Source organism: Sinohyriopsis cumingii, unplaced genomic scaffold (genome assembly GCF_028554795.1).
Source record: "Sinohyriopsis cumingii isolate HCF-2022 unplaced genomic scaffold, ASM2855479v2 utg000552l, whole genome shotgun sequence".
Lineage (NCBI taxonomy): Eukaryota > Metazoa > Mollusca > Bivalvia > Unionida > Unionidae > Sinohyriopsis > Sinohyriopsis cumingii.
In genome coordinates this window covers 1,238,018-1,258,709 of record NW_028315908.1, presented here as the reverse complement: position 1 = coordinate 1,258,709, position 20,692 = coordinate 1,238,018, and the positions used below count along the sequence as shown (strand labels likewise).

At 35.6% G+C, this 20,692-nt stretch overlaps 2 protein-coding genes across 5 annotated transcripts in view; one reads left to right on the top strand and one right to left on the bottom strand.

The window, feature by feature from the left end:
* The window catches only part of LOC149773825 (E3 ubiquitin-protein ligase TRIM17-like), a 40,121-nt gene extending 38,989 nt beyond the window's left edge, over positions 1-1,132 (bottom strand). The window contains exon 1 of the mRNA XM_089945950.1: positions 1,058-1,132. The gene's annotated coding sequence lies outside the window, so the exon portion shown is untranslated. The remainder of the gene's footprint in view (positions 1-1,057) is intronic.
* A 4,995-nt stretch (positions 1,133-6,127) lies between these two features.
* The window catches only part of LOC149773824 (uncharacterized), a 34,635-nt gene continuing 20,070 nt past the window's right edge, over positions 6,128-20,692 (top strand). For 2 of the 4 annotated variants that reach the window (XM_089945972.1, XM_089945971.1), the window contains exons 1-4: positions 6,129-6,348; positions 7,280-7,516; positions 11,000-11,100; positions 13,620-13,807. In XM_089945972.1, coding sequence (XP_089802098.1) covers positions 6,332-6,348; positions 7,280-7,516; positions 11,000-11,100; positions 13,620-13,807 — 543 coding nt within the window. In that variant the 5' untranslated portion in view covers positions 6,129-6,331. Of the gene's footprint in view, positions 6,468-7,279; positions 7,517-10,999; positions 11,101-13,619; positions 13,808-20,692 lie in introns of all 4 variants that reach the window. The other 2 variants (XM_089945973.1, XM_089945974.1) reach the window with 2 other exon arrangements.

Sequence of the window (20,692 nt, the reverse complement as noted above, 5' to 3'; positions counted from 1 at the left end):
TGGACTCTGACCCTACACCCCAGCACAAATGCCCAAATATTAAAAATGGGGTGGCAAGGGTCAGAGGAAATTCGGACTACGACTCCACCAGCTATCCCTTTAATAACACCATCCACCACTGTAGGTGCTCCTATCTTCTGCTTTATCTCAGGCCCTCCACTCTTTATCTCCAGATCACTTAAATACATCAATATACTGGTTATTTTCTACTAATTCAGTGGTTCTTAATCTTTTTTATGTTTGTGGTGTTGGCCTCGCAACCCATCGAATGCTAAAATACCACTTAGGTGGGAAATTTCAGGTTAACAAGGTTGAACTTGGCGATCCACTCTAATCAGAATGGCGACCCATGGGTTAAGATCCAGTGTAACTAACTACAAAATATTACTGTGTAGTCAGTTTATTTAAAAGATAGATAGATAGATAGATAGATAGATAGATAGATAGATAGATAGATAGATAGATAGATAGATGTGGGGGTGGGGGTATAAAAGCATTGCTTTTGCACCTATGCAACGATATATAGCTACATTTAATATGAAAATACAATCTCATTTATTGATAATCTCGTCAATGCGTCTACCTTCAAATAAATACAAATTTGAAAGTTAAATCCGCATACCTCTTTATACAGGTACATATTAGTATGCCTAACGATAACGTTCCAAGTTATGCAGCACAAATAAATAACGCCAGCAATATGCTCCCGGAATAGCCGTACCCCCACCCACCCCCGGCAGCAATCCCCTCACATACGTGGCGTAGATGTTTTAGGCCCGTAAGAGTATGTATGCTGATCAAATCAACTAGGACACGATCCTTTAATTTTACAGGAGTGTCAGTATAATCAAATCGGGACTAACAATGCTGATTTATCGGATGAAGGGACCGTTTAAGGAATAGCCTTTAGGACATATGATATTCAATACCTGTTCTCGGTCTTTGTCGACATGACCTACCGAATAATGTAATTTCACACAGCATATATGGTTGAGGGTGTGATCTCATTATGCATATAAAATAAGCATATTTACAAATAGTATACGGATAGACTTACCCTATGTAAAATTATTCGCCATGCAGAAATGATTCCTGAATCTCAGGCGTCCTTCGCGACCTAAGGGAGTGCTCATTGTTCTATTTTTAACAAGTTTTGATATGCACACTACATACACACTACTTGTCTTTCTTACCTGCCCATCTATTAGTCATATTGAAGGTAAAACAAACACGTAAAAACAGGCACAAATATGTATGTCTTTGAAACAGGTATTCAAAAAGAATAGAAGTGATCGCGTGGAAAGAACGTAGAGTACGCCTGAATATAGACCAGCAAGTTGTTCTCCACCTTTTTTTTTTTTTTTGTTTGACTGGCGCCGCCAGCCAAACAAAAAAAAAAAAAAAAAAAAGGTGGAGAACAACTTGCTGGTCTAGCCTGAATACTAATACTATCATTTTTCATACGGAGTTTATTTCACAGTTGGCTTAGAAGGTGTAAATTCCCGGTTATCCAATTAAAACAGCACATTTTTTTATAGCCCAATTGCCTCCCCCTCCCAATAAATTGACGTTTAAAGGCAGCACTAACCATCCTTTAAAAATCGACCACCATCGTCGGGGCATCTAGAGTTTATCACACAGTTGGCTTAGAAGCAGGGGCTGATTAAGGCTCACTGGTGCCCTAAGCACTTACAAATCTTGGTGCCCCCCTCCTTTCCACGTACACCTGGGAAGATAACCCTAGGGTGCACCATGATCAAGAAACAGAACATTATGATCAGTTTGCACTAGTTTTATCAATTTTTTTTTTTACAAATCTTCATTCGTTTTTTTTTTCTTTTCACCCTTTTCTCAACTTTGTGGTGCCCCCTTTAGCCCTGGTGCTCTAAGCACGTGCTTAGTCTGTTTAATGGTTAATACGCCCCTGCTTAGAAGGCATAAATCACAAACCTTTACCAAAGCAATTTTTACGTGTTTATTTTTTTGTGTGTACGCAAACAGAATCATATATACTTGCATTTTTCGAGACCATGTGATTTCAGTATACGTTGCATTCAGAAATGGTCATTGAAACACTTAATAATTGAAAGTTCAAACTTTTCCAGATGTGTAAATTACTGAAAATCTAAGAATCGAAAAGTGAAAAGTTTAGAATTTTTACTGAAACTTTAGAACATGATACTGAAGAATTTTTTTTTTTTAACCAATATTCTAGAAGTCTAAGAAAAGTTTTGAAATCTTATGTATTAAGTGTTACACCGACTGGGAGTTTAAAATTGATTGTTATGTTGGTTCATAATGTGATTAAATTTACATAAGTTTCTGTCAGCCATATTTCAAGGGACACCAGAAAATAACACTGCATTAGTTGTGTCATTCCAAAGCGCATGTGCATGATTACATTTAGGTTTCGCGTACTTCGTGGAATTTCCCCTTTGAGACGTTCTCTAATTCGTGCGCATGCATTTCACGATATAGTGACTTCTCTGAACCTAGAAATCGGATTATGTGCAACAATGACAACACAAGCATATCAAACAGCTGCTCAGCGTGAAATAATCTTCTTGCCTGAAAGAAATTACCTGACCAATTCTGGTGCGCCCCCTCCCCCCGCCACCTTTTCTTTAAACTTTGTTTACGTTGTTTCTATCCAAACCAAATGTCGAAGTATATATAGCATATCCTTCAAGATTTTTGGTCAGGTAATACTTGATAAATTCAATTTATTAGTACATTTGTCATAGGCTGTATCCAGACGACTGAACAGACAGCAACACGTCTATTGTGTATCTATGTAAATTTACTCTGATTATGAACATGCACAGTAGCGTACTAACGGGGAGGACGGGGTGGTTTCCCCGGACGACAGAGGTCTTGGGGCTCCCAAACCCCTTTGTGGTTTCATCGTCGCCCCGGGGGCCAGTTACCCTTAGTAAGCCTCTGAGCATGCAAAAATGTTTCATTTTTTCTAAGTCGTACTATTTTAGCCATACGTTTATACACCAAACTTTAAGCAGACATGGAAAGTCTAGCAACAGGCAACAACATAGTCACAGTGCTCGATGCAAAATTAATTGTAAAGTAAAATAAATAAGATTCATATATTAAAAGTGTTCTCAAATGAGAGAAACATTCTTAGTCAGAAGCAGTTCAACAAAATATTTAATCGCAATCTGATTTGAAATAAGAAAGTTATTCCACTTGTCTAAAAGAGTACCCAAGAGCAGTGTGCGAGGGGGAGGTCCGCCCCGGGTGACAGCCAGATAGGGGAGGGGGTGCCATCGGGAAAGTTGAAATACCAGTACAAGTTTTCAAACCAAATAAAAATGTCGCCAAAGTAAAAGTTTCCGGTTTGCTTATGACAGCACTATACTGTTTAAAAAGCTACTTGCAAACATAATATATTTTTTTTCTGTGTGTTTACGTTTTTAAATTATTTGTGGGGATTTCAAAAGAAGGATCTGCCCCGGGTGCCAAATACTTTAGGTACGTCCCTGCCCAAGAGTATTAGACACATTGGTTCAAGGCAGGTAGAATATCTCAAAAACTGCCTGGATGACAACTATTTTGCATCAAGCTATTAAGTACATAACGTTTTCCAAAATTATTACCATGGGAAAGGGCTTGTGTTTGCACCGTGAGAATCACTTGTTCTCAAAAATGTACTTCGGACATGAAAAATGCATGTATAAATTTTGGGGTGGGGTGCATCTACTTTTTATGCTATGAATTTTCACTGACTTGTCAGGTTAAGTGAATGATATTCTTATGTTTGGTTTTATTATACCTATCCAAAAATATGGACCTGTTTGACCTCACTAATTTATTTTATTTTGTATGAATTTTTATATTAAGCAGGTGTATGCAACATTAAATTTGAGCATAAAAAATGTCCAGTGCACCCTTTAATTCATCTATTAGGTAGAGGGTATGACTAAAGTGCGAAAAGTTACGAAAAGTTAAGAAAATTTACCAGGTAGTTAAAGTTGCAAAAAAGTACGGAAAGGTATAACAAGTTACGAAAAGTTACAAAAAGTTACTGTAGGTCAAGACGAGAAAAGTTGCCTTGAAATGATTGTTTAAGCTTATTTATTTACAATAGTTATACTATATCTAAACGCACATTAACTGCTAGCCATACCAAAGGTTTCCATTGTTTGATAATGCTTAATAAGAGAATACTTTCGACAACTGCTACGAAAAGATAATATCGTAACCGAAATGCAAAAAGTAAAAGTTGCAACAAAAGCATTTTCCCGACTTTTTAAGAATTAAAACAAGTAAGTAAAATAAAAGGTTTTCGTTATCATCATTTGCATCAGTGTAAATATATTTTTCGAAAGCTGCAATGAAAGCTTGAATTTGGTTTTGAAAACAAAGTAACTACAGGTGCGAAAAGTGCTGCTAAAATCTTTATTTTGTCGATTTCCTTCATATATATTTTACATTGCAACAAGAGTGATTAAAAAAAACTGTGTAAAATATTGTCTTTCGATGTTTCTTTAAAATTCTTATTTGGTTTTAAATTTTTCTATTTTCTTTTTGACGTTGTTATTAATGGTATTGACGTTGTTTTTTTTTTTTTTAAATTCTACGAGTGTCCATGCACCTTATTTTGTTGATTTTTTTATCCGAATACTAGCTAAAATTCATCAGAGTTTTTTGTGACGGCAGTCGGCTACAGGTGTGGCTATATAATTACCTAATATCGACTGCACTTTAGAGTTTGCATTTTGCACTTTGCGCTTTTATGGTGTTCTGACCTTTCTGCCCGCTTTCTTCTAATTTGGTTAGGATTCTGGCCTGAAGAAGGAGTTCGAGATCACAGATCGTTGGTATAAATACACAATTCAGTTTGACAAAGCTATAATCCTTCGACACATTCAATGCAGGGAATATTGATTTCACTTTCACATTAAACAAATCTTATAAGGCCATTATTATGAAAACTGATACATAATTGCCACGAGTTGGACATTCCAGACATGAGTCGTGAAAGTCAGGCGAGCACAGTCAAAAGCATTGAATACGTGGAATGGTTCTGAATTTTGTCGTTGTTTAGGTCTAGTTCGATGCTGCATCTTTAACGGAGTTTAATAGTTCTTGACTCGTTGCAGACGAGGTCGGTGGAAGGGAGTTGAAGATGTTTCCGTCAATACCGGCTTTAGTAAGAGTCTCCTCACTTATGCAAGGTGTAGATAATGATTTCTTGTCCCGAGCTGACGAAGTATTCTGTTGATCCAATGTATGCGAATTGATGTAATTTAGATACGTTATAGACTTCAATGTCCATATCCTTTCAAACTTTATAAGTCTTCTCATATTTCTTAAAATCGAAATATTTATTGAAACTGTAGTAGGAGCAGGTTGGGTCCTTTTCGCAGACGGTAAGTCTTATTCGCGAAAAGGACCCCATTGGCTAAAAAGGACCTATAAATGCTCATTATTAAAACGTTATGGAAAATCAGTTATTGCACCTTATAATTTAATTTGCAAAATACAAATATTGTTTGGAAATGATAGTAAAATTTAGTCAATCCATTTCGCAGACGAATAAGTCCTTTTCCTGAAAAGGATACCATTCGCTAAAAGGACCTTTTTTAAAAAAATACTTTTTATATAAAAATGTATATTAAATCCTATGCAGAATGAGTTACTATACAATATATTTTAATTTGTGAAATAGAAGTAATAATTAAAACTGAAAATCAAAATATAGTCGGCCAGTATATATAATTTTAAACTTCTCGCCATCGAAGATAACTTTTCGTAACTTTTCGCAACATTTGTTTTATAACTTTTTGTAATTTTTCACAACATTTTTGTAACTTTTCGAAACTTTTTGCAATATTTTTGTCAATTTTCGTAACTTTTCGCACATTTGTCATACCGTATAGTAGATATTCCTAATAAAAACCAATAAAGGCATGAATATAAATAGTTCTGTTTGCGAGAAGCTCCTCGTGTTACTTTCTTTCTTTACTTTCTTTACTTTTTTTTATACCTGTCTATGCTCTGTACTGCAAAACGAATTTACAACGCAAAAACGCATTCTGAGCGTTCATGGTGATTTCTGAAAATGAATACAAACAATTTGACCCCGAGGTCAGCCTCATTTTGAAAGAACTTTTCTGTTAGTATAAAACTAAAAATGAATACATATACTATAGTAGCGCTAAATCTGGAAGCATGGCTGTTACATTTTCGACATTTTCAGTTGTTTTTGGCAAATTGTTTCTAACGCAAGGGACAGAAGAAAAAAACTCTTGCTGAGACTTTTTTCGGCACGTTCGAAAATATTTGTATCTGTAAGGGGAGGTAATCCACTCAGATGCGGGCGGCTAACAGGTATGGATTACGAAAAACTAGACTCCAGCATATAATTTTCTTCGAACTATATCAGAGTGTTGATACTTCATAGTTGTATTTAAATATAGAAAGAAAAATAATTTATGAAAAGAATACGAGTAAGTAAAATATTATGTTTGAGTAGATGCATCGAAACGTGTTTTGTTTATGTCCACCATGTTTTCGATAGGGCCATTAGTGATGACACACAACTGTATCAAAAGTAAGCCCATCTCTCGTTAGTTCTGACATGTTTAATTTTCTAAAGTCGAACAATAATGTATCATGCAAGCTTATACACTTTGAATTTTGTGTGTACTGCGTTTAACCTATAATCAGTATGTCGTAATTGTTCAGATGTATAAACTTCATATCAGTTCAATAAACTGTACCTTTAGTTATCAAGTATGGGTCAAATGAGGGCAACTAGACGAAGGAATTAGAGCATTTTGCATATATATATATATATATATATATATATATATATATATATATATATATATATATATATATATAAATTTTTTTCCTCTTCTAAAGCTGGGAGTCAAGTGTATGTAAAAAACCGGGGACTGACTCATATTTAGTGATCCAAACACAGATTGCACTTGAATTTTATGGGCTTTAATGAATCCACCACAGGGAGTCAAAGTCTCAGAAGAAGAGGCTTCTTCTATAACATGGACATGAGAAAATATGATATGATAAGAGTAGAATGTACACTGTCTAGTTATTCTTCTAGCCCAGTACCAGGAGATGGAGAATCTTAGGTGACAAACTCACATTTTCACAATTCTAGAAATTATAGAGGTCAAAACCGTTGTGTGCATGATTTGGAGATGGGGCTTTATTCTTCTAAGATTATGCATGTCCTGGTAGAGGACTAATTATGCTTGCAGCAAGGTCTTAACAAGTAATTTTACCTTTTTCTTAGAATGATTTTAGGTATGGATAAGCTTGTGATAAAGATTGAGCAGCCTTGTGTTGGGGAACAGGATCACGTTGGAGAGGAACGCCTCATGCTGCATGACACAGAGGAACATGTTGCCCTTGGGGTCCTAACGCATCATGAGGTTCATGAAAAGGGAGATCACATTTCTGTTGCTGAAGCAGTTACTGACACCACATCACCTGTACAAGATAGCTTTGTACTAGTGGAGACCTCCAGAGGGTAACCATAAACTAATACCATAATAGCTTTGTACAAGACAAACTTAACTGGAAATCACATAGACACAGATGTGCCATTGGATAATAAGTATACATATCAGGTTCTGCACTTTTTAATTAGTAGCAAGAGCAATAAAAACAAATAGGAATTCTTTTGACACTGGAAGTCCAAATCCAGTATTCTTGAAATGCTTTGAGTACAAATTCAAGGGCATCTAAAATTGTAACTTTCTGTAACTTTAATTACAATTAAGCCAGAAATAAGGAGAGTAAAGATTTATTATCAGCTGAGTTTGCTACTTAACTGCTGAATTTCTATGATAAAGGTGTAATCAAGGTATCATATCTGATTTTGGGAATTTTTGGCTTGGGTTTTGTGATCAGAAAGGATCAAGAATGCTATGCCTTTACCCTCATTTTTCAGAAAATTGGTCTAGATGGGAATGCAGCAGGTGTGGTGTGAAAACTGGATGTCTATAAGCAGACTAAAAATAATTATATGTTGGGTAACTCTGCAGGAACTTATCATGCAAATCTTATTGATTACTAGAATTATTGGGTTGTTTTTGGCCTATGTTGATGGGAAGTGAGATACATCATTCACCTTTTCACTGGCAGTGCTAGCATCATCAACAGTTTATTATTTTGTTTAAAGTTTTACAGCATTGTTTTAATTGTTGGCTTGACATGCAGGCCTTTTTCTTGCATTTTTTCTCTCAACTTATCTTTAGTTTTAATCCAACTTTTTTTTCATTTTCTGAATTTGTAAATGCATTATTTCCATTTAAGTAATCACCTAGGGTATCCTTTTGACCCATGGTGGGACAGAATTCCGAGAAAACTTGGTTATGGTCTAGATATTAAAGGTCCAAAGGATTCACATCTTTGAAACATTGGGCATCCAAAAATTTGTGGAGAAGGATGTGCTAGAGGTCATACGAGTCTTTCTTTCCATGCATGATGTCTGCATAAATTTGTGAGTGTTGTTGTGACATGAAATTGCTCCAAGTGTTTATTCAAGAAAGATACTTGAAACATGGGCAGATGACTTGTGATGGCTGATAGATATGCTCATTGGTAATAAAACTCTTGTCCTTGGGGATGATAGAAGTGAGATTTGATCTGGTAGGGTGAAAAACTTAATTAAAAAAAAAGCCTTAGGATAAACTGCTGATATCATGAACATAGAATTTTAGGATGTAGTTACAAGTCCTGCTGTTTGGCAGCTGGGGACATTTTAAAGCCATTATATGCAAACATCATAAATGCCAAATCATCTGAATAATACTGAATCTTGAAAGATATTGGTCCTAAACATCATTGGTTGCCATTAAAACTTGATAACTTCGATGTTTTATCACATCATGAGCCATGTAATTTCTCCCTTCAACTGAAAAACCTGTCCATTTTTCACATGCTTATGAATTAATCCGATGTTGATCATGGTATCTGTGGGTCAGCTGATTTCAGTAGAAAGCTGGAACACAAGATTTTGATGTCATCATTGTGAACAGAAGAAGCCAGTACTTTAATATGTTGGATATGGAAGGTGTGATATGCAGTTCTCATTTTGTGTTTGATATATGCAGTACTTCGTCTAGCATTTTCAAGTATTTTTTCTTTAAATGTGTAACTGATGTACATTATTTTTACAAATCATATGTCATATGCTTACCAGTTAATAAGGAAATCTGCAACATCTGGGTTTGTCTAAAGACCAAGTTTGCCCTTCAAAATATTCAAGCGTACCAATTAATCACTAATATTCAACTGAATGTTTTTTTTTTTATATCTTCTGCATGCTATTTCTTCTCAGATCCACTTAAAAAATGTGAGTCTACCTCTCTTTATTCCCACTCAGATCAGTTTTACAGCCATGTGTGAATGTTGTCATTGGTAGATTAGTCCCTAACAGAATTTGTCAAATGTATGACATCACTACTTTTAGAGCACTCCTGAAAAAGAACAGAATTGTGAGTGACTTAATCACTAAATTAAGAGGTGGCAGCTCTTAATTTTAAACTGAATATTTGAACATCATTTAAGCCTAACATTGATTATTTCAACGAATGGTTGATGTCAGATGGATTTTTTTAAAACAAATCATTTCCATTCTTGCAAACTTTAGTTAGATTGGAAGAATGGTGAAATTTATGAGAAATGGTGGCATTGGGGTTTTAAAAGTATATACTATACATACCAAAAGTGTTGGAGAATGTCAGTACAATTTATCGAGAAAGTACAATTTATCGATTTTCTGAATAGGCATATCAGTCCTCCTCAGTTATTGACATTTATTAAAAATAGTATATCCAGTTTTCTTCCTGCTAAGCAGTATTGGTTTGTTAGTGGACCAGAGGAGTTTATTCCGATTGCTGTCCATCCATTGTCTGTTGCCTGACATCCGTCTGTCCTTTAGCACAATCTTGTTATCACTACTCCTTCTTTACATATACATCCAGCTCATGAACTAGTTGGTCCTAGATGAAAATGGTGCTCCTTGAAAATCTATTATGGCCATCACAGTGACTATCTTGGAAATCTTTTTATCACTACTTCTCATGAAAGGCTGGTCATATCAACATTGGATATTTGCTGAAAGACTGTATGATGTTTAGTTGGTCCTAAATAAAATTGGTCCTGATCTGACATTTAATATGGCCTCCACAGCAGCCATCTTGAAAGTTTTGTTATCGCTACTCCTGAACGGATGGTCGTGTGAACATGGGGTTTTACTAAAAGACTTCTTATGATGTCTAGTTGGTCCTTAGTGAAAATGGGGCTGATCTGGAATCTAATATGGCTGCCACATTGGCCAGATTGAAAATCTTTTTATCACAACAGCTACTGAATGATTGGTCATATCATCATGTGGTTTCACTAAAAGACTTTTTATGTTTTTTATTTTAATCTTAAAGTGGTGCTGATCTGTGATCCATTGAGTGACAGTCTTGAAAATCTTGTTTTAGCTTTATTTATTTTGACATGGGATTTTCATTGGAAGAGTTTTTATGGTGTCTGCTTGGTCCTGAATGTAAATGACCAACTCTCATTGTGGCCAAAGTGGCAGCTCTCTTGAAAACATAGTTATCTCTACTCCAGAGTTCACCTGTGGACTTCTTGTGATATCTACTTGGTCTTAAATGAAAATGGTGCCAGTCTTACTTCCAATATGGCTGCCTGAATGGATGATCATTATGACTTAAGGTTTTGACTTAAAGACATTTAATAATGTCTTCTTTGTCCTAAATGATAATGGTGCCAGTCTGACATCCAGTATGTCCACTGTAGCACTTAATTTGAAAATCTTGTTATCACTAAAGAATATCAGAGCTTGTTTCAACACTCGGCAGTTAAAAGGAAGAAATTGTCTTTCCTTGAATTCCTAGAAATTCTTTTCACTGAGTAGAGCATATATATATATATATATATATACATATACATTATTTTATGAAGTTATAGCACAAGGACCTTAATCTTACAGGCTGTTTTTATCAATGGCTGATGGAGTGAGAGGAATATACAACAATGTTACAACTGCTGCTGAGCTGCAAGGGGGACAACTCATCACAACAAATTTACCAGGTGAGGAGTGTTACAACTATGTAGTCCTAAACTAAGCAAGAGAGTGAAAATCAACAAGATTTTTAAAATTCAACAAATAATTTATTTCCTTGAATACAAAGTGAATATTGAGAAAGAACTTACAGTATTGTGATTTCAATCCCAAATCATCCTAATAGTTTTATCACATGTCCAGAAGTATAGAGTATGCTGAATGAATTTCAGTGGTGTTCTAAATTAATTCAGTTTCGAATGTGCTGATGTGCCAATAGTATTGAAGGTACTAATATGCCAAGAGCCTTGTTGTATCGCAATAATATAATCCAAAATTTCCTTCAATGAATTCACAATAATCCCAGAATAGTAATTTAGTCCTAAATCAATCAGCACTTGGAAATTCCAATGAATAATTTAAATAAATAAAATCCTCTCAACTGAACACAAGTTGCAATTGATTCCACTTAGACTGATGTTAAGATATGAAATAACTAATTTTGTTTACTTCAAACTTGTATGTCATACCAAAGACTTACAAAAATTGTACTAACAGCTGCCTCGCTTGGCGCTCAGCATTAAGAGGTTAGTGTTATGACTGGTCGGCCTAGTGTTCAGATAACATTACTGGGTGGGACATCATGCTACATGTCTTCGGCATGATGCCCCAGTGCTTGACATCACTATAAACTGCCACATTGCAGACATCGTAGCGATATGGCTGAAAAATTGTTAAAGCTACGTTAAAAATCAAAATCACAAATCACGAAACCTTAGCATTATGTGCGTTCCTGGTATTAATTGTAATGCTGATTAAATTTTCAGCACTTGTCCTCTTGTCAGCATTTTCTTGATCTATAGAGTTGGCTGAGGTTTTTTAAACAGGACATTATTTGCTGGTCACTTTCAGACAGGATAGTGACATGTAAAGATGGCGACTTAATATAGGAACCAGCAATGTCACAATTAATAAAGGTATTATGATATGAATGAAACTGATTTAGTGTAAAATGTGGTATAGAGTTGTAATTACAAAAATGCTGATGTTATTTTATAGTTGCTGCTTTATGATTTTGAGGGTGACAAGATGATAATATTCACTTGCCAATTTTGAACTTTGGTCCAGGTTCAAATTTTTGGTTCCACTGTGGCAATTTCTTCTGATTATTTTCTAAGGGTGGTTTCCCATTTTTAAGGTGGAGAGAGGTCAGTATTTATATTATAACAGTACCTATGTTGTTGAACTGCTGTGTTTCAACAAACGCGAGTGGTAACCATACAGTTGTTTTTCCCATTATCAGCACAATGGAAACAATCATGTTGTGGTAATGCGACCATGTCGTATGAACTAAAACTGCATGTAATAGCTGGGACATTACCTCCAATTATCATAAACAAGATTTCAACCACTTTAAAATTATGCCAAGTGTAAAAAACATTTAGTTTGATAATCAGCAAATGCATCTCGTCCTTTTGATATAAAAAGTCACTTAGTAAGCTCTTGAATTGTCACATGATCTTGAAATCAAGCATTTACATGATTGTTACAAATTATTTGATGTAAACAAAGTTAGGTGCATTACATGTCCATACAATGGACTAGTACTATCTGTAGTTCTGATTGGATGTTTATGCAGCCAGTCTTTGTCGCTAAGAAATGGTTGCTGTAAGCAGTCAGCCGGAGAGTCAGCATACTTTCCCTGTCTTCAACAGTATACATGGAGAGCATGACCTTGTCTGCACTCACAAGCACTACTTAATGCAGAGAAAAGTCCGGAGGACATTAAAACGTCTATTTCCTCTACATGCAGCCTGGACAGAGGATATAGCCCTGAAAACCCTGGCATCATGGCTGATGTGTATATTATGCTAAGTTTTCTCTGAAATCTCAAAATATCAGAGTCATCTTATGAGTGTATAGCAATCTTTGAGTTGCATGTTTGTCTGAGACATAATAGAGGCTGCTAGCTGGCAGGCACAGTCAAACTTTCTGAGTTTTTATTTATCAAATCTAGCTTCACAGAAACAAGAATTGAAACTGGTGGGTCCAGTAGCTGCCATTCAGACAACCACAATAACTATTTGGCAACAGCACTCATCACAAGCATGAGTTCAGCACTTAAACTTTATTCACCTGAAAATTGTATCAGTAAGAAGAGCTCATTATTTTCTTCATAGCTATGTATAGTCATCATGGACCATGAGTCCATTGGTTGTATAGTCATCATGGACAATTGGTTGTGCTGCTCTCAGATTAGGATGCCATGTTATCCATCTTATAGGGAATCCAGTCAGTTTTCCCTGAAAAGGTGCCCTGGGTAGAGATAGAATGCAGTAATCCTATTTTTATGTCTTTCTCTGCTTAAATTCGGAGCCACCTAGTGGTGGTAAGATGGACTTAATGAGTAAAAGTTTATTCCCTTGGTCTAGGTTTTATATAGACAGAAAAACAAATTTTGGTCTCTTTATGAATGAGGGTTGGATTAGGAGGTAGCAGAGTCTGTTTTCCTGACATTAAGTTTGCTTTTTTTTCATGTTTTGTTTAGCAGCACTTCTGAGTCAGATACAGTCAGTAGGAGGACTGGTTGAGGGCAACACTGTGTTCGAGACCTATGGGGATGGGGGTGTGGTTAGCATTGGAACTCAGCCCCTGGACAATCCTGATACAAGTGTTTGTAGCACAGATATGCAGCTATCTGTGCCAGATACCAACGCAGAGACCACAGAACCAAAGGTATGATTTCTGTAATGTCTTTTTTGCTTACATACAGTATCTGCCAAAGTTGTGACATTCACATTATATATCTGTTGGCATGGACTGCTAGTCTTGTTCACATTATATCTCTGTTAGCATGGACTGCTAGTCTTGTTCACATTATATCTCTGTTAGCATGGACTGCTAGTCTTGTTCACATTATATCTCTGTTAGCATGGACTACTAGTCTTGTTCACATTATATCTCTGTTAGCATGGACTGCTAGTCTTGTTCACATTATATCTCTCTTAGCATGGACTGCTAGTCTTGTTCACATTATATCTCTGTTAGCATGGACTGCTAGTCTTGTTCACATTATATCTCTGTTAGCATGGACTGCTAGTCTTGTTCACATTATATCTCTGTTAGCATGGACTGCTAGTCTTGTTCACATGCTGTTACACCATCACATTATGCAGTAGCATGTCTTACATCATAAGTATCTGCAAGTAGGTCACATTGATCAAGATTTTATGTTGGAATATAAGAATAAAATATGTTCAGAAGTATTAAGGTTTAAGATTTTGAAAGTTGGTGTTCAGAACTCTTTCCTTGAAAAATGTTGAATTTGTTTGGTATGTTATGGTATGGCAACACATATAGGTTATTTTGTGCCAAAATTGCAGTTCCAGCTTTAAAACTTGGAGTTCAGTAACATGACCATTTTTGCCTTTGCAGTAATTGAAGGCAATATGTGTATATTGTTGTTTCACCAATATAAATGTTATCAGATTGCTAGTGTTCATTCATTATGAAATGTTTCATATTATACAAGAATGAAAGTCTAAGGTAATTGAAACTTTTAATTCTGATTCTGATGTTACAACTGTATCATCTGTATCATTCCTAATTGGTGTTACCTTACCATTCTTTCATTTTATGTGCAGCTGCAAGGAATCTAAGATGACATTACATTTTTAATATTAATTTAATTAGCTTAACTCCATTTAGAAAAAAAAGACCTTATTATGTTCCCTTTCTTATCATCTATAAGCAAGACAAAATACTACATTCACTTTTTAAAACAAACGTCAACAAACTTCACTGCATGTTTCGATAAAAATCCTCAATTTCTGGGTCTACCTCCATCACCCACATCAGTTTGTTTAGTTTCTTATTTTAAACTTTCACTGCCTTTTGTATTGATGTGATTATTTGATAAGAGACTTGGTTCACTAGCCAGCAACAATATAGGTGAAATCAGCAAAATGCCATTGAAAACAGCCAAGTCTGGAAACAAACTTTAGTACCTTGTGCACACCACCAATCATACACATTTATCCCTGCAAAGTGATGTTACTACAACTTTGAACTGGAAGAGGTTCTTGATACTTTCACTTTTAACTATACATTTAACTGTTCATTTTATACATCCCCATCTATTTGTCAGCCATTCTTGTTTATCTGCATTCTTGAACTTGGCACCAAAGAAAGTATGTCAAGTTAGCATTGGCTGTTGTTATTTAATTATAATAAATTAATTTGTTTTTATACTGTAATTTTGTATCATCTTTTTATATGTTGCACTTTAAAACATACAAGGTACCCTAAAATGGTTTTTAATTGTGCCTTTTGGCCCTGCTCAGCAACCCTCTACAATTAAATGGATCACAGGATTTGTTGTAGTTGCTGCAAGTTATTTACAATATTTCTTTGTCACATCTGAACTAATTGCCAATTGAAATTTCAAACTTTTGCTGCCCAGTATGCCAACCTATATTCAGATTTGCTTACCCTTACAGTATTAGCATAAGCCTTGTGATTTTCAGGGGTAACGTATGCCATTACAAGTTTCCTTCTTTCCCTTATGAATTTCAGAAAAATTTATAAATTCTGTTACGAATTATTTTTTTCTCCATTCAGATCTGGTATTACTACCAGAACATCACTCAGCCAGTTTGTGATGTCGTAAAATAACCTCAGACAGCATTGTAGGAATACACATCAATTTGATGTGTTTGGTAATTTGCTTCAGAAAGAGTGCAGCACATGTGACTCTAAAATAGCTGCCAAATACAGTTGCGCTATGAGTAAAACTTCAGCATTTGTAAATGAACTTCTTTAATAAAAAAGGAAAACAATGTTGACAATATAAAATGCAAAGTCTTTCTGTTGCCACAGAGGGAAGTAGTGACTTGGACAGGATCCAGCTGTGGTAAGATATTTTGACAGTAAGGAAGGGCAAGTTATTTCTAAAATACCACCTGTGCCTATTTGTGAAGAGAAGGCCACGAGTGAAAATATATTTAAATTGATTCTGAAATGAAAAGGTCTGTTCCATACAATAATATAATTTCACTTGGATGTAACAGTGCTAATGTGATGGTTGGAAAAAACTTGAGTATTTGGGATATTTTGTACATAAACAGCCAAATTTTGATTGCTCTGTTGCCCGTGTCATTTTGATTCACCTTGCAGCAGAAAAGGCTTCTGCTGATTTTAATGCCAAAGTGGAAGATCTTCTTATTGATATTTTTCACTACTTAGAGAAAAGTTTTTACATGGGAAAAATTCCCTAAAATTCTTTCAAGAATTTCACAGCAAAGAAAGTTTAAAAATGTTAAAACTTGTATGTACTCGTTGTTATCACTGTACAAGTGTTTAAATCATCTCTTGGACCATTTGGGTCCTCTTGAAGGATATTTTTTTCAACAAGGAAGAGAAAATGTTTATGATTGAACTCAATATTATTGTGTAGCCAGAAGAAAGCATTGTTGAAAGAGCAAATATATTGTCCATTAATAAATAAGCTTTGTATTTTTTAGTAATCACCTTACTGTTTAAGGTAGCTACCTTGCTATATTTCTTGCCCAACCTTACTGTTTTTTTTAATTGGAAGGGGTAGGCAACTTACATTCAGGGGTCATTAGCAGATTCAAACTTTATATATGGTAATTATTATGCATCACATCTCTTTAGACAATGTTATCTGTAACATTGTTGTTCTGACATCAGTACTTATTAAATTTTAGTAAAAAATTGAAGAACAGAGGCTCTGCATATGTATTAGTTGGCATTATGATAATAAATTCAAGTTATCGAACTGCACAAGTCACATATTTCCATTGACACATGCTTACAAAATCCCAGGTCCCCTATGGGTGGGGTGACATTAGAAACTCAGACAAGATCTGGACCTGTTATCACATAGTACACTGGCAGATCAGGATCATCAGTGTTTCTTGTGATATTAAGCAGTAACACTTGACCGGGGCCTCTGCTGTTCACAGTTAGGCAACACATTTAAATAGCAGTAATACAGTTATCTGCTGCTATTGCGTTACTTTCCAGTTCCATGATGCTAAGTCCCCAGTCCAATTTATTCCAATATTCCCTCCTCCAGTTAGTGATTGGAGGAACAGAATTGAAAAGAACATGATCACAGTCTAATTTTTTAGATGAACAGAATTGAAAAGAACATGATCACAGTCTGATTTTTTAGATATAGGCAGCATGTGGAATATCTTGCTCTCTTTCCTTGGACTAGAATGTGAGGATGCACGCATCAGGATGCTCAACAATATTCACCTTTGTTGCTCTGTGTGTGAGTGTGCGTGTGTGTGTTTTGGGTGTTTTGGATTTTTAATGTAGCTTCAAACAAAATTCATCATATCCAGGGCTTGAAATTAGCATTAGTCCGCATGCCCGAGGCTAGCAGATTTCCTGTAAGACTAGTAACTTTCATAATGTTAATAGTCCGATGGGTTAGTAAGTTTTGGTTATCAATAGTCAGTGTTTGTTTACGCCATTCCTTAATAAAGACTTGACTTAGCAGATGTTCCGTGGAATCAAAGCAGTGGTCATTGTAAACAGTCATAAATTAATGGCATGAGAAGATGAAGTCAATTTCTGCTTCGGAAAGGTGCGTTTCTATAACAAGAATCCATCCGATTTTGTGCATTTCACTTAACAGCGCAAATTATATCCTGTTATTAACAACGGAAGTTTGGTAATTGATGCTAATTAATCTGATAATGAATTAAATGAAAAAATGACATGGTATCACACTTTATTTACTCGACCACAGTAACAAACTACAAAGTAGTATACCACACAAAAGAACACGTCATAAACTATTCAAAGAAATTAGTTTGCAGGTTGTTTTTTTTGTGCTTGCTACCCAAATGCTCCAACAGTCACAAACAGGAAACTACATATTTTACTGTGGATATGTGAGAAAGCTTGCCAGTAGCTTCTCGTGGGTCAGTGGTTCTTTCTGGGGTTTTCCCAGGTTCTTCCTCCACCATTAATACTGGCCGCCATGTATAGCCTATCGTGTGCTGAAAAATGGCGTTAAACAATACAACAACAACAACAACAACAACATATTTTACATTTCCATCAAAATAATTATAAGAATTAGATCAGTTTATTACGATTACATTATTGACACATCCTTTCCATACAACTACTTTTTCTGTGATGAAAAGAATAGTTTGTTATATTTTTCCCTTACAAGAATGAACAAATAATTGAATACACATGGAGATATCCAAGCAGAATGCCGTACATTTGTTGGGAATTAAAATCTCTGAGCATGGGCATCTAAGATTTGAAAATTTTCCGCCTTATTATTAATTTCAACAATACATTGAGGTTCGATTAATTAGGAACAATTACCAAACTTACGACTTACGATATCGTAGTTGGAGCTGTTAAATACAATGTGCCGAGTGTCAGATGGCTTCGTTTGATGGGAAGACACCTTTTCCAAGCTGAAACTAACACTATCTCCTGATGCTAATATTTTATAACAGTGTTTACAATAGCCACTGCTTTGATCATGCAGAACATCCGCTGCAGTTAAGTCTTTGTTAGGGAGAGACCATTTAATTGTGGGAGGGGGCAAAGACACGTGTTTTGAAACTTGTTTCTTGCTCTGACTTTCTTATATAAAGGAGACTGTGCCATTCCTTTTCTTGCTTTAAATAATTCGCGTCAGCTATACTATAACATCTCGTATTTCAAAACAAGGCACAATTCCCTCCTTATAAGACAGGCAAAATGTGGCATTTGATAGAAGGTGTTCAGCCACTGGAAAAAACAAAGAGCAAAAGTTGAAAGAGAATGATGAGGAATAATTTTTATGATAGGGAAAAGCGTAATGGAAAATTTCAGAAGAAATGGACAAAAGACAGGGAATGGCTGAATTATGATGAGGAAAGTAACGTTATGTGGTGTAACTGGTGTACGCAGTTCGCAAAAACAAACACACAGAAAACATCCAGTTTTGTTGAGGGTTAATTAAAGTTTAAAACTGAATCGGTAAACGTACATGAAAGCTGTGTGACATTGTTTTGTGAACAGGACTAGTAAAGATTTGGCAGGATTAGTAAATTTCTCAATATACTAGTCCTTCTGGCTACAAAGAAATTTGTGTTAAATTCGAGCCCTGATATCGCTATGATGTCTGCAGCGTGACAGCCTATAGTGATGTCTAGCATTGGGGCATCATGCCACAGATGTGGCATCATGTCCCATCTAGTCACATTATTCTGATACCAGGCCAGCCAGTCGTAACACTAACCTCTTATTTCTGAGCAACAAGCAAGGCAGCTGCTAGTACCATTTTTTAAAGTCTTTGGTATGACTTGGCTGGGGTTTGAACCTTTGTTGCTGTCTTTACCATTACTTTTGTCAAACATAACCTTTTTTCAGTTCCATCCTTTTCTCCTCGATCCTTGCAATAATTTTTATTTCTTGTGTTCCTTTGTTCTTAAATTGAATGGTTGTTAACCTTGCACAGTGAAGCAGTGCATCTGATAAGTTTACTGTTCTCATTACTTATGTAGACTGCTTCCATGACCTAAGTGGTTAGAGCATCCGCCTCAGATGCGGGAGTTTGCAGGTTTGAACCCTGGTCGAGTCATACCAAAGACTTATAAAAAATGGTACTAGCAGCTGCCTGGCTTGGTGATCGGCATTAGGAGGTTAGTCTTAGGACTGGTTAGTCTGGTGTCAAGATAATGCGACTGGGTGGGTCATGATGCCACATTTCTTCTGTGGCATGATGCCTCAGTGCTAGACATCACTTTAAACTACCACAATGCATATATCTTAGAGATATGACTGATTGTTAAAGCTATGTTAAAAATCCAAATTACACACACACTCAATATTGATGTCAGGGTACAGTCATCTATCATTGTTAGCTCATCTGTATGCATCTTGATGAGTACTACACCCTCATCACAGAAGTGAGAAGTATGTCACTGTGGCCTATATTTAATTCTTTGCTGAGTTTGGTAAAATTTTAAGTTTATTTTTGAAGCTCAGCTTATGTTAGAATAATCAAAGTGGATAATTGTATGGTTCTCTATTTAGCATCACACTCTTGCAACAAAAGACTGCAACTGTGAACTATAATTCACATTGTACTGATTTGTGTTAAACATGTCCATTTAGCTGATGGCCAGAAAAGGTTTTAGCACCCTGTATATGCCTGAAAGTTGTTAAATGGATGCATCTTGATTTGTACTACACTCTAATTATATAATTAGGTCATTGTAACCTATATTTCAGGCTTCACTAACTGATTAAATTGTGTTTTAATTATACTTTTCAATCTTTGTTTATGCCCAAATCATAAAATTTGTGATTGTATGCCTATCTGTTAGTACCAAGTCTGTTCCACATAAATGTCACTGTGACCTACATTTCACATTTGATTGACTTTGGTTAAGTTTTAGGGTCTTAGCATACAACAAAATTTGTATAGCACCCTTTTGAGATATTTGTTATGGTAATATTCATGACAATAGGTGAGGGATGTATCTTGAGCACTAAAAGTAGGTCATTGTGATCAGTATTTAACATTTTACTGTCTTGGATTTTTGCATTTAGCTCATAACCAAGTTGCTGTTA